Source organism: Zeugodacus cucurbitae, chromosome 5 (genome assembly GCF_028554725.1).
Source record: "Zeugodacus cucurbitae isolate PBARC_wt_2022May chromosome 5, idZeuCucr1.2, whole genome shotgun sequence".
Classification (NCBI taxonomy): domain Eukaryota; kingdom Metazoa; phylum Arthropoda; class Insecta; order Diptera; family Tephritidae; genus Zeugodacus; species Zeugodacus cucurbitae.
In genome coordinates this window covers 66,580,602-66,592,679 of record NC_071670.1, presented here as the reverse complement: position 1 = coordinate 66,592,679, position 12,078 = coordinate 66,580,602, and the positions used below count along the sequence as shown (strand labels likewise).

Genomic DNA, 12,078 nt, shown 5'->3' with positions numbered 1-12,078 from the left:
ATCAATACGAAAAATTTAATTAATTTTTCACCAATATCGTTGTAATATAAAATGTGTCGTTCTTTCTGAAAAGAAAACCAAATTCACTCTATGACAATATGTGTTGTAACACAAAATATGTCTCTATTTCAGAAAAAAATCCATGCCTAATTCTGGCACAACTGAGAAGTGACGTTATTGTGGTTAAAAAATATTGCAACATAACAAGTTTAATAACGGCACATTCTTATTTCACGGTTTATTTTTCTACGGATCGGAATGAAATTTTTTTACAATATGGACGCTGAAATTGGGCACATTTCTTCATACTCAACTCAAAAATCGTGTTTTTTGAGTTGTGACACTATTCAAGTAAATGAGCGATATGTGCTTGATATAACGGCGCATACTTCCTGCTACCTTGAACTGATTTCTCCGAATTGTAGGCAAGTTTTTGGCTCATTCATTCCTATACTCATATGACCAATATGCTTACATTTACATTTGTTTGTGTGTGTGTGTGTGTGTGTGTAGTTTGTGGAAGGTTTAATCTCTTCCTCCCAATTACTGCTACTCCATTTATATTTGTTTTACATTTTCAATAAATTAACAGCTTAAGCGCCACTTTGTTGCTTTTGGCCTACCGCTGTGGACTGGTTGAGTGCTTCTACTGCTGCATACTATATTAATATTCATATACTTTGTTTACGCTCTACTATCGCGGTAGGCATTTCCGGACTGTGTAGCAAAAACGCTTTTTTTGTAAATTCGCACCGATGTGTCATTTGTGTCTTTAGCATTTTAAGAAAAAATCATTTGTTTATATTCAAATGATGCTTGCTTTCTTGCGATACGCAGCTATAGGCTTATATGCAAATATACATACGTACAATATAGAAACAGTAGAACGTTGTTTTATTAACTTAATTGTAGTTGCTTTAATTTAAACTGTTTAGAAATTCTCCAAAAAAAGTCAAATGGTCAGAAATGTGGAAATCGTAGCTTCTATTAATTTACCATAGATCTTGCGTAGTTGTGCCATATCACATCTGTATGGGCATATACGTATGTAACAGTTTGATGAAATTAGTCAGCATTGACGATTTGTTGAATTCATTAGCAAATTAGTCGCTTGGATATATTTGTATGTTGGCAATTTTGTTTAGTTTCAGATGTTAACTCAATTATATGAAGAAAACCGAAAAATAGTGACTAAGAGCTTCTGATTTCTCAACTGAAGATATTCAATACTAAGCGAACTTCTATTTAAATTTAAACATTAAATATATATATATGGATCCAAACTAGCTGAACGAGTGAGAAACAATTTCAAAAAAATTTTACATTAGAATCACCTTCCAATAAGGAGGGAATATACATGCCTCTTTAAGATATTTAATAGAGAAATATGTCATAGATATGGTTGAGTCTCGGTGGAAGCAATCCGTGACAACAAGCAGACAACGAACGCCTTAAGAACTCTGATGAGATTGTGCTAACGGGTCTAATTTTAAGATACACCAGTAGATTGGGGACACCATATAATGTTTTCTGTAGAAGCTGCCAGGAAGTAGAAGAGGAAGAGGCTGGATAATATCTTTATTTTCTTGATTTCTCGGAAGTAGTTTTAATAAAACTTATTGAATTAAATACCACAGGAAGGTTCAGAAGGGAAATTGGTATTGTGAGGGAATTTTAGTTCCGGTGGTTTCACAAAGGACCTCCTAAAGGCCTAAGAACGGCAACCACTTTACCTACTTACCTACCTGCCTAAATTTGAACAATTATAGAGATTTTCGTAAATATTAAAGAAAATGCTTACTTAAAGTACCCTTCATGACCCTAAAAATATTATTCAATTGGGCTTTAGGCCTCTATACTGACCTAACCCTTTCAGCATCATAATATAAAAAATAATAATTCTGCGAGAAAGCTGAGTCCAATCTTGCCAATTCTTTAAAGCGCTAAAAATAAGCAATCAAATAAAAATTATTAGCAACTCTTCGAAATCATCACAGAAAAGTTTATGAATCAAAGATGATTTCAATGAAAAATATACACATAAACTTGAAGAAAATACAATAATTCAATAATTTCTCAATGGTCTAAAATAAGCAATGAATAATAACTGTATATTGACATAAAGAAAGTTCCTAAAAAATAATAAAATCTTAACGAACCACGCAAGGAATAGTGCTGAAATGGAAACCACAGATTTCGAAGTAACGACAGACAAATTTTCTAGGAAAGTTCAATTAAAACGGTTAATGTGAAGCACATTACAACTCCCATTAGAATTTCGAAATGGCATAATAATAACTTTACATATGTATATAATGCGTGCTTGCTTTTGTTGGGCAATGAACTGCAACGAGAGCAAAACAATGACGCAAGTGAACTACAAAACGCTTGCGAGCTTTAAAGCTAAAAGGAACCTATGACGAAAGATAAATGACGAGTGCGCACAAAAATGCCTATTAAACTCTTACATACGAGTACACTCACACAAAGAGATTACAACTTCTATATAAACTATACTTATGTATGTCTCAGCAACTTTTCTTTTAAATAAGCTTCTCCTCATTTAATAAATTACCTGATATCTCTGCCGCATTTGGTTTATATAGTTCGTTATTCAGCGCACGACTGCTATTGGGCGATGGGTGATTGGCTATTTGCTGCAACGCATTGGTACTGGAAGACACTGACGACACAGGTTGGCGCATGGAACGACGCTCGAAGTCACGCAAAGGCGTCGGATAGGGTGAATCGAAAATGCCTCCTGGGCGAAATGGCAGACCGCCAGTGGGACCTGAAAGAAAGTAATATTTATAAGTATTTAGAAAATAATGTTTTATTGTTAAATAGACAATGAAATAATTACATGTAAATATGTGTGAATTATGATATGAATGAGAGTACACGAAATTGTGCTAAATGTATAAAAGAGTTGAAACCACTTTGATCTTATTGAAGTGTAAATTTTATGTTTTCAATTGTTTGGTTAGGCCGAGTTTGTTTTTTAGAGATTCTAGTAAGGTTAGGATATTATGATTACCAAGCAGGAATTCAACACTTGCACCGATTTAGTGTGAGCTCGCCACTCATTCCTCTTTTTTGCTTTTTGGCGCCAACTGGAAACACCAAGTGAAGCCAGGTCACTTTTCACTTGGTCTTTCCACCGGAGTGGAGGTCGTCCTCTTCCGCGGCTTCCTCCAGCGGGTACTGCATCGAATCGAATTCCGTTAATTTATCCAAATAAAAACATACTATTTTTTTGTGTGTCAGAACAATGGTCGATGAGTCATAAATAGAGCAGTTTGGGACCTCGCTTCGAAGGCGAAACAAATAATTATCTTGAGTAGCCATTTTGTTAAAATACATATATAATCCAGAAAGACTCAATAAAAAGGAGTTAAAGTTTAAAAACAATAAAAAAAATTATCTTATGACCTTTAAAAATATAAAAAATGGCCGATATTGGATACGTGGACTTCCGTCTTTAAATCATGATGGTAAGCCTACTATGTACTCGTGTGTTTAAGGAGGGAAATGCTGTCGACTTTACAGTCCTTGGCCGAATAAAAATACGAATGCGTTCCAGATACGTAGACCCGGCCGTCATGAAATTGGTGATAAACATATGTGGCTTGGGGCAAAAATCTCTGAATCAATCAATGGAAAACAATCGTCAATATGAAAATGTAGCTACCCCACTAATTACAATAAAATATTACACCGTTATTGTGAACTATAATAATAATAACTTGTAATATACATGGATAATAAACTCCATATTGTAATTAACATACTTTCAAGGTAATCACACCAATAAGAAACGATAAAATGGCGCATTCAAAAACACGATAGCCAAACACGAGCAAGCAGTGCACGTACATAGCTGTAGTGAAGACTTACAAGTGCTCGACTAAATTACACAAACACTTTCGAGCAGAAACTTAATTTAAACGTTGTACAATAAAAAATTTATGCACTGTAAAACCGCAATTTTATTTTTTTTTTTTCAAGAAAAACTTCACTACTGCTTGGCACTTTGCGATTTGTGGAAAAGAATGCAAAAGTCTAAAATGAATTTTTTTGTTCTGACACACTGACCCAACGTTGGGATATGAAGGTTCATGTTTCCATAGGTGTAAGGGTATATAGCGTAAATTATTTATATAAAAATGTACCTATATATGTATATGTTTCTACTATATACTTAAATGCATATCCGTTACTTGAAACGGTATATATTAGTAGTAGTTTAGTAGTCCAAAGTTAAACAAGGGTACATGTAAATGTATGTATGTGTAAATATACATAAATGTATATGCTATATGTAGTACATGCCGCCTTTATATACTTTTTTTGCTCGAAAATTAGTTTGAAATCATACATATGGTCACGCCGGGTATGCGTGTGCCTTAAGCCTCATTATTTAAACCGATCTAATATTGCAATATTTTGACGTGTTACGCCTGCATTACTACACACACACACACCTACTCACATACATACATGAATACATAAGTATATAATAGCTGTTTATATGCTTATACTCAAGGCTCATTTAAGGGATTATAAAAAGTGCTGGAATATTGCATTGAAAATGGCAAAGCGTAAACGATCCTTTTGTTGACTGAAACTACTTTTCATGTTATTGTTGTTGTTGCTTTGTAATTCCTGCTTGCATAAATGCTAATTATGCCCTTGTTTTATGTGGTTTTCCGCATTTTTACTTTTCCTGCATTACCGTTTCCTCCACACAAGTGCCAACAGTGTGTTGTTGTTGTTATTTTGGTTCTATGTATGTATGTGCGTGTGTGCATGTGGCAATTTGTAGGTGCAAAGAAAAAACAGTTTGTTTGACCACATGGTTTGCATGCCAAATGTTTTCCAAACAATCAATAATAAGTTGGCCAGCGCCTGAGCTCTCAGCTGGAGCTCTTTGTGTTGCATAAATATGATAATAATTGTTTTCCATAAATACATAGTAGTATATACCTGACTTGATGCGCTCAAGTGGCAAAAAGTGAGATTTTTTGCGGCTTTTACCACACTATGCTTCCCTTTGATATTTGTGTCCTTTGCGAAATGGAGAGCGACTTTTTTTTTATATTTTTTGCAATGACTTTTTGTAGAAGTCATGCCGGAATATCAATATACTATAAATATGGTTGAGTGGTATGTGTGAGACACTTGCGAATAAATAGTAATTAATTTTAGAAAAATAATATGTCTATGCCATTAAGAGGAAATAGAAAAAGTATTGAACAAATAATAGATGCTTGTAAGATAGTTATATAGAAAATATTTAGAATATCTCTTCAACTCTTGGCAAATACTTAATGACTTTACAACAAGTATACTTAAATTGTAAGCGAAAAGTAGTAAATTTTTCACATTCGAATATATATATTATATATATATGATAAATTCAGTGGAAGACTGTCATAAATTCATTGATTTTGATATAAAAGGGTAGGAAAAGGTCCTAAGCAAATCTCTGCACTACTTTGTGTGTGAGATTTCTACAATTGTAAAGTCAACCTTATGTGTAGCTGTCATACTAAAAGGAAAGGTTTGACTCGTAATATTAGACTGATTTCCAGTCTAATCGTTGGGAAGTTATTCTGCATACGCTCTGAGATCTCAATGCCAGATCTCATATAAAAAAGAAAACTTAATAAAAACAGGTGCAGCATATAATATCTTTTATCGTTCTAAAGCAAAAAAGTTATGATGTGAACCACCGGAACCGGACCGTTTTTAGTATTCGAAGGATACAATAGTCAGAGGATTTTTTTTAAATTTAAGTATGAACTTAATCCGAACAATTTCATGTATAATTTGAAAATGAGTGCCACAAGCCTCCTTCAACTCATAATATGCCTCATTTGCCATTTTTGAAGAGTTGATAGGTTTTAAGGCTTTTCATATGTTTATAGAGGTAGACAGATATAGCCATTAAAAAATATTTGCTATTAGGAAAGTAAGGGAATAACTGCATTAAAATATAAATTAAGTAATTTAAAAGTCATTGAAAGGTTCGCCTAATTGTAGGCATTGCTTTATTAATAGTCACATCGAAAGACGTCGATAAAAAATTGAAAACCAATTAAAAGCAATTTCCGGAAGAATTTTAGTTTAAATCCCAATAATAAATTCGATAAAAATTAATATTCTGATTCTCAAAACGACTTATCTATATAAAATAGTAATCATTCTTCGAACCACTGACCATATCTTAACTGAACCTTTTTCATGTTTAGAAATATAAGGAGAGTGTAGAAAATCTTTCCAATCTTTAAATACACTAAGATTCTCACATGGAATTGAGATTTATGTATGCTTTTCTCTAATATCCCAACAGTTTGAACACAAAGCTGGCACGCTTTTGATAACCTGCCCTGTCCTGTTCTACCCCTCCCTCAATATTTTGCTCGCATTTTTTACCCAGAAAGAGAACTATGACATATCCATGCTGATCAGTGATTATCAGATGATAATGGATGCATTGTTGTTATCTGCGGAAACGCTCACCATTATTGAACATGGCATCACCACAATCACTCTGCTCAAACGAACGGCAGGACATTATGGACGACGACGATGCGATGGTTCGTGCGTATTGTTCGGCCGGTGATTGTGAGTCCATTACATGCAACTCGTATAATTTGTATTTGGAACTAGGTGTAGTAGTGTTGGAAGTGTTGAAAGTAGTAGTAGTAGTAGTGGTAGTGATAGAGGAGGAAGAATATCTACGTGTCATTTGTGCCTTCGTACGTCTGCCACGGCCATCAACGACCAACTTACTTGTCTTGGAGCGCGGTTCACGCGGACCATCAACGGTGACTTTAATAGCTTTGGCATAGGTGGCCACCTGTATGGGACTCGTGTGCACGGTGATCGTAAGCGTAAAACTTTTGCCTGAAAATATACAAAAACAAAAAGAACAAACATATATAAATTAGTGTCGAAATAAAGTTTAGGCTTATTCAATTAAAGTGGCTGCAAAAAAAAAACATATCAGCATACAATGTTAAAATACCCAACGGCCGACGGCCAGGCTCTAAAAGTAAAGTGCGAACGTAAATCTTGTGGCAATGTGGCAATGTGGCAATATGTCAATCGTGTGACATGCAAATGGTTTCAGCAGCCAAGCGGTGGTCTTAAGACTACAGTAAGCTACAATTGGCTGTCGGTTATGAGTAGCGATTCTACTAACTTTGACGACGCGCGTATCAGCAGTCGGTCCCTTTGTTGAGCAACGCCAACATCTTAAAGAAATTACGCCGAGCTCTGCCCTCTGCGCTTTCTTGATGGTTAAATTAATTTAAAGTGATCATTACACGCGCCATATTAGCTGGCGGCATGGCTTGAAGTTGCCAAAGTGGAGCAGTTAATTGCCGAAAATCAGTTCGCCAAGGGTGTGAAATCATTTTAAGGACCTTTTCACTGTTTTTGACAGCAACTAAATGGGATAATGTTGAATTATGGGTGAGAAAATTGTCTTTACAAAGTTCAATGTTACTGGGTCAGCAGGAGTCAGTGTGATGTTTTTTGCTAAAATGTGTTGAAAAGTAAAATTTTTTCGGGTTTACTCTAAAAATTGTATATTTTATTATTATATAATGCTCATGCATAAATTCAAATTTAAAATTTCTCTCATGGAGTTTATTTCTTGGGAGACCAGCTCAGATTAGGTAGCAGGATACTAGAGTATCTTCTCTACTGTTGGAACTACGGAAATTTTTAAAGGAATTTTTTCACAAATGGCGACTTTTTGTACGAATTTTTTGACTTTGTCGAATATAAAAAAAATAGCAAAAATAAAACTTTGGGGATGAGCCTCGTTCCAGTGATAAAGGCATCTATCTATAAATAAGACTCTCAGTCTAGTAAAACTTGAGAAGCCGAGAGTATCGTTTCGAGAAAAACGCGTTTAAAGTTAAGCCGCGCCAGTTTAGCGCTAGAAAAAATCCTCTTGTAGACGTATTCTTAAATTTTGAAAATAGTGTTGCGTTTATTTCTAAGCAATATAATATTGTTGAACTGACTTCTTTAACATTTTCATCAAAATGTTTTGAAGTTAACTGTTTCCACAATTCATCAAACCCAAACTATACTGATAAGCTTATTTAATAATATACAATAGTTTTTCTTTTAAAGTTAAAAAAAAATGTGATGAACTAATGTTACTGACTAATTCTACTCTTCTCACATAATGACAGATAAAGATTATCGGTACAAGAAGACGAACGTGTTTAAATAACTAGATGATTACAACATAAAAGCTTCTAATAAAATTAATTGCTCTTTGGAGGCGTTTTTAAATTAGAGCTCCCGAAAGAAAGAATAAAAAAAAAACAAAGAAATACCACAAATCAGCGCAGAGGCAATGAGCCGAGCAACTACTTGCACCGAGCTAACCAAGTTATCAACGAATCATTACAAGCTATTGAGGTCTTTTTAACAAGTACAATAAAGTTATTAACTACGCGCATTTGCCACCGAAATGGGTTCACGTTAATGGAGAAAAGATTTTTGAAGTTGAAATCGGTAACATTTGAGTGCGTATGTAGAAGACGCGGCGAAAAAAAACACAAACGATCGATGAAGTTGTAACGCAAATAGCGCCGAATCGCGTTTGAAAGTGCAATTAATAAAAATTATACGAAAATAAATCAACCGCACTACATACATATACATATACACACATAACTACATGCAAGCATAAGCCCAGATGAAATGTCCAGCGAAAAGAATTATTTACAAAACTCAAAGCATTGTCCTAACAATGAAAATGTTATTAACTTACATATCCACATACTCGTACATTTGTATATAGATCATATGTGTGCGCTTGATGCCGATTTGTTTGTGATATTCATCAAAATAATTCAAAAAAAAAGCAAAACAAAAGCGAAGATCAATGCTCAGCGAAGGCTTTAGCATAGAGACAACAAAAAAATTTCAGATTTCTGAAAGTTAATAATCTAAATTAGTCATTCAGCGCCAACGCCACCAACAACCGAAAACAACGGTACCTTGCAACGGAGTGAACCAATTCAGCACTCTCTCCGCAGTGCCCCTAATAACAAAGGAGAGTGTGCGAGCAGCAAATAAAACAAAAGGGTTAACTTCAAATGAGGAGATAAATCAGTTTTTGTTGTTGTTTTATTACTTGATTCATGTCATAGGGCAAGGATGATTATCTCTTTTAAGATTCGGCTTTTCGGTGTGGCGTGTTTGACTTTTGAGTTTTTATTTCGTTGTCGCCGTACAAAGCCGCTTATTGATGACGCGTGTCAGCAGGCTCTTATGTGTTCATTATATGCAAGTACTGACTGCCAAAAAACAAAAACAAGACAATATAACTCTTCTTGAAAGGCCGCAATTGAGTTTTCGTGTGAGTTTCTGACTTTTACAACAAGTCCAGCCGAATTGTGTGCAAACAAATTGAATTCATTAATCTTGTTAAGTTTTTGGTATTTTCGAACAAACGCTCAACAACTCTTTCAAACACTTACATAGATACATAAGGGTATTATGTATTAGATAAGCGCGCATGCAAGTGCTTGTTGACGAGTTGGTGAAAGTATGCAGCCGCTAATGAGGACTTTGAGTATATTAGTAAGGTATTTTACAAAATGCGATTTAATCTGCGTAAGGGTAGTGATGTTCAGACAAATTGAGCGAACAAAACATATTTATGTTTTTATCTGAAAAATAAATTTGTGGAAGTTTTGAAATTATTTTGCTTAATTTAATAAAAAACAAATTTTAGGACTTCAAAATTATTTGATTATAATTACAATCCCTACTTTTTAATTGATAACAGTACGATATTAATAAAGTACCCATTTGAATAATATAACGCGCATCGTTAGTGGTGCTTTTGTCATTTTATATTTTTCCATTATAGTCTAATGTAACTTGCGATGCTGCTTAGCGGCTGTCAGAAACACCAACTGACCAGCGGTGAATTTTGTAACAAGTGACCAATGACACTCTGACAAAATGGTGATTTGTTGCGCGCATTCACACACACTTTCCCCTCCCAACTGTTAGCTGGCATAAAAAATGCGAAGAGTAAATTAAAAAATCTTATTTACTTGTAGTCCTTGCTGCAGCGACATTATTGCGCTCGTAATTATTGTTTTCGCTGTTTCGCATGATTAAATGTCATTCCAATCAAAGGCAGCGGCGACCGTCATAACCGACATTTAAATAGTCACCAACAGACAGCAATAAGATTGCCTTTTTTGTACCTACTATGCAGTTACTTTTGTGTGTATGTATGTATGTTTGTATATATGCAACATAGCTGTTGTCCCCGCCTCCAGCGTACGCTGCTCATTTCAGCGGAACCGTGGAGTCCATTTAATGGACAAAATGATGATTGGAAATAGTGATATGGAAAAACGAAAATCGATTTAAAAAATCGCGACTTGAAGTATTTTTTGTTTAATTTTGAAAATGACTGATTTTAATAGTTATTAATTTTATTTATTTTATAGATATATGACTATTTTTGAAAATCTTAGTAATGTTGTACTCCACATTAGTGGATTTATTTTCAAAAAAAAATTTTATTATCAATATTGTATGTAACTGTACTTTAAAAAAAAAAAATAATATTACTGTTTAACCTTGTTTTTTTTTTCTTATTTTCTTAACAATAATTTAAGTACATTTTATTTTTTTATTTTATTATCGATATGATTAAGTAAATAACTACTTTTTATCGTTTTTTCTTTATAAATTTTATTGTTATCGCACATAACATACGATTGTTTCAGCCAAAGTACTGTTAATGCTAACCACTAACCACAAAATGAAATATTTCAGAGTTCAACGGTTTAAAAAAAATGTGTAATATTATTATTTTTTTTTAACTAAATGGCGGCCCTTGACTGCTCGACCCGCTTATAACTACCATATGCGTCAGAGACGAATTTTAAAACCCTTATCGAAGTGCTTGTGCATTCGGGCAAACTTTTGACCGCCAAATTTTTCATTATACTTAAATTCCCTGTGGTTGTTCTTATTTAGTTTTTTCCTAAATTTTTCTTATTTTGGATTTTAATTTTTATATTCTTATATATTCGGTATTGTTACTAACCAACACGGAAATATGGACCCTACTGTTCTACGCAAGCGGTAAGTTCTGGGTTTTTCTATCGACCAAAAACTCTGCAGTCAACTCGGTAGAATTTCTCAATATTATTCTCATGATTATGTGAGAAATGTTTTTTGCTGCTACAACAACAAAAACAATAGCAAATGCGTACAATTTTTTTAGAAGTCTATTTGTAATAGTAATAGTTTTGATCCATCAAGTAGATGTCTATGGGCTGCCAGCCAGACCAGGTTAAAACGCCTTACTGTGTAGATGAACATCTGATTTTACTAATAAACAATAATAAAATTATCGAAGATACATGGAACTGATCGAATTTTTTTCCACGTGGGAGCAAAGGACCACAATGAGATTTCACCGTTTGTTACGATCTTGTGCTAGATTCTTGATTTGACTCCAATTTTTTTGGACCTAGATTAGATAGAGGTCGGCCTTTTTTTCTTTTTGCCTTGTGGATTCCAGTCGATGGCGTTCCGGGAGATTGTGTCTGAATCTCGTCTCAGAACATGCCCGAGCCAGCTCCATTTCCTTTTGCGACCATAAGTCCGTGTTAGGTGATGGGCTAGAAAATGCTGCAAGTTGGCGAAGGTACCGGCCTTTGGATGTCATAGGCAGATATTCCATGATAAATGATGGGCAGAGTTTATCATACGAGAGGATCTACACTTCGCAACACTTTACAATTTGATCGCAAGGCAGGTTTCAATGGAGCTGATCACAAATAGACAGTACAAAACAGGTAATATAATTTATGACAAAAAATGTCCCAAGTAAAATGTAAAGCCTTCAGGAGTTGCTTTAAATATATGTGGATAATGAGCTTTACCGAAAACCACGCCCATTCACATACAATGTATCTAATATGTGATAGAATCGAAATGAAGTTATTAAAATGCAATTTAGAACTCATACAAGCACAGACAATTTAAATACATGGTTTTGACACACAA

The 12,078-nt window shown here is 34.3% G+C and overlaps 1 protein-coding gene across 2 annotated transcripts in view; it reads right to left on the bottom strand.

Moving 5' to 3' along the window:
* LOC105211757 (protein lozenge) overlaps positions 1–12,078 on the bottom strand; it is a 29,251-nt gene that overhangs the window by 7,635 nt on the left and 9,538 nt on the right. Inside the window, exons 4-5 of one of the 2 annotated variants that reach the window (XM_011183366.3) lie at positions 6,526–6,912; positions 2,576–2,791 (exon numbers count right to left, since the gene is read on the bottom strand). In XM_011183366.3, the coding sequence (XP_011181668.2) occupies positions 2,576–2,791; positions 6,526–6,912 (603 nt within the window). The remainder of the gene's footprint in view (positions 1–2,575; positions 2,792–6,525; positions 6,913–12,078) is intronic. The other variant, XM_011183367.3, reaches the window with a different exon arrangement.